Below are 2,252 nucleotides of genomic sequence, written 5' to 3' on the forward strand. Positions count from 1 at the left end.
ACCAAGCTTGGGTTGCCCAAGTAGTCAAGTCCACCCTCGCTGAAGATTTGGGATCCAGCCTTGAACCACACAGCCTCACCAAACTTGACACCGTTACGGGCCAAGAGCTCGGGGAAGACACATCCAAGGGCACCAAGCATAGCCCATCTGCAGTGGATCACCTCGAGTTCTCGGTTCTTGGCAAAGGTTTCTGGATCTGCTGAAAGTCCACCGGTGTCCCACCCGTAGTCACCAGGGAATTCACCGGTCAAGTAGCTTGGGGCCTCACCGGAGAATGGGCCCAAGTACTTAACACGGTCTGGGCCATACCATGGGCTGCCAGATGAGGCAGGCTTGGTGACAGCCTTTCTCATAGAGATCCTTCCATTTCCAGTGATTTCTGAGGCAGAGGGTGAGAGTTTCACTGCCTGTCCAGCAAAAGAAGGGGAAGAAAGAGCCATTGTAGAAGCTGCCATGGCTTATCTCAAGAGAAAGGTAAGTGTTTGATGGTATAAAATATTGTTGAAGTTGGTTGTAAGGATGCTGAAGTTAGTTGGGTTCAGAATGTATAGGGGTTAAGTAGAGAGAAAAAATCCTCTTATCTAGTGCTGTCTATAGCTATGATTTCATTGGGTATCAAGATCCCATGTATAGCAATTAATGCACTCTTGGCAATCTCCAATCCATCAATTTTCCAAGATTTTCACTAAGGGGAACCCAACCAATTTTGTCTTCCTATATGTGGCTGCAAAGCTTGAAATCTATTCTATGATTTCTTGAGCTTCAATATGATATCTCTTATCCATTGAGAATTTCTCAAGATTTTATCCACCAGGAGTGTAGCTCATTCAGTGTAGAACTATGGCTTAGCATTTCACTAATTAAATTGAGGAAAAGCTGAAATTCATTTGTATCAGATCATCAATTACTAATGTTTGTCAAAAGATTAACCTGTAATTGCTTAATAAGAAAAGGTGGATCAAGAATTGAACTTTATGAGTTCTGAAATCCTGGACTAGACCTTAAGTAGTATATCCTCCGCCTCAATTTATGTGACACAATTGAAATTTCGCGAGTCTACCAAGTTTTTTTTTTATGGAAATATCTTTGTATGTCTTTTAAATATTTCAAGTTGTTAATTATTGATAGTAGTACTTTTTGTTTTTAGATGACCGTGGTGTCCCATACTTGCCACCTCCCACCATGATTTGAACCTAAAACCTTTGAGGTTCTCAACCCACTTCATTGGCCATTAGACCTTGGGTGCATTGTGATTTACAGTATTGTTTTAATAGTTTCCAAGTACATAGATTTTATTTCAAAAAACTTAAAACTTTTGTGTCCAAATTGACTGTTAAAGTTTGAATTTTGAAATTCCTACCGTGCCACATAACAGAGGGAGTAATAAAAAGATTCTGAATTTGATGTACATACATATTTAATGGTTTTTGTAACACATATACATAATTTGGGCCAAAGCTACTTGGTTCTATCAAACAGTATGCTGAAGGCTACCCCTGCACCTGTTAATAAGTGATATGATTGTATTTAGTATTTTTTATAATGTTAATGCATAGAACTTAATTTCCTTTGTAGTAAGTTTCATGTATAGCTTACTTTTATCTTCTTCTTACTATGTCCTTTTGGCTCTGGTCATTACTATGTGCCATGTTTCGAAGGATGCCTGCCTCTGTTAAATAAGCCGTCACACAGGCATGCAAGGAAGGAAGGAAGAGTAACAAGAAATTTATGGATTTGTTCAAATAAAAGATGCTAATTAAATTAACGTACACGTAAACCTAAGTATTATGACCTGGAAACTCATATAGCAGTACTTGCTACATTCAGACCACAAAAATATTGGTTTTCCCTTTTAACTGAAATGTCATTGGTCTAGTAGTAAAATAATATGATGATCCTCATTCACTTCTTGACAGAAAAATGAGTAATAATGTAATAACATCATATCGTTCAACATTATTCTTTGCACTCATTTTGAGTATTGCTTCTTGAGAATTAATTGAATTCCATTAGTTCCTCCGGTCTGAAAAATGTAAGTTTTAGCTTTTAACAGCTTTATAACTTTTCTAGTTGCCATATCCCAATTGTAGCTTCGGTCTTTTTCGGCTATGCTCTTCTTCGTTTTTCCTTTGGTATGAAAGTGGCAATATATGATTCATGTCTTTGGAAAGTGAAACTCAGAACTAGACCGTCAATGGAAAATAACAAACATTTATTCTATTGTCAACTCACTCACAACAACTTTACAAGGC

At 37.6% G+C, this 2,252-nt stretch overlaps 1 protein-coding gene across 1 annotated transcript; it reads right to left on the bottom strand.

Annotated features, from left to right (window-relative positions):
• Window positions 1-5: 5 nt before the first annotated feature.
• On the bottom strand, window positions 6-1,076 carry LOC107855788 (chlorophyll a-b binding protein 21, chloroplastic-like; the record flags this gene model as incomplete). The annotated part of the gene is made up of 1 exon (XM_047402165.1): window positions 6-1,076. A coding segment is annotated over exon 1 (450 nt), but the record flags the coding sequence as incomplete, so codon positions are not given.
• Window positions 1,077-2,252: the final 1,176 nt, after the last annotated feature.

The sequence above is a fragment of the Capsicum annuum genome, unplaced genomic scaffold (assembly GCF_002878395.1).
Source record: "Capsicum annuum cultivar UCD-10X-F1 unplaced genomic scaffold, UCD10Xv1.1 ctg14926, whole genome shotgun sequence".
In the NCBI taxonomy this organism is placed as follows: Eukaryota; Viridiplantae; Streptophyta; class Magnoliopsida; order Solanales; family Solanaceae; genus Capsicum; species Capsicum annuum.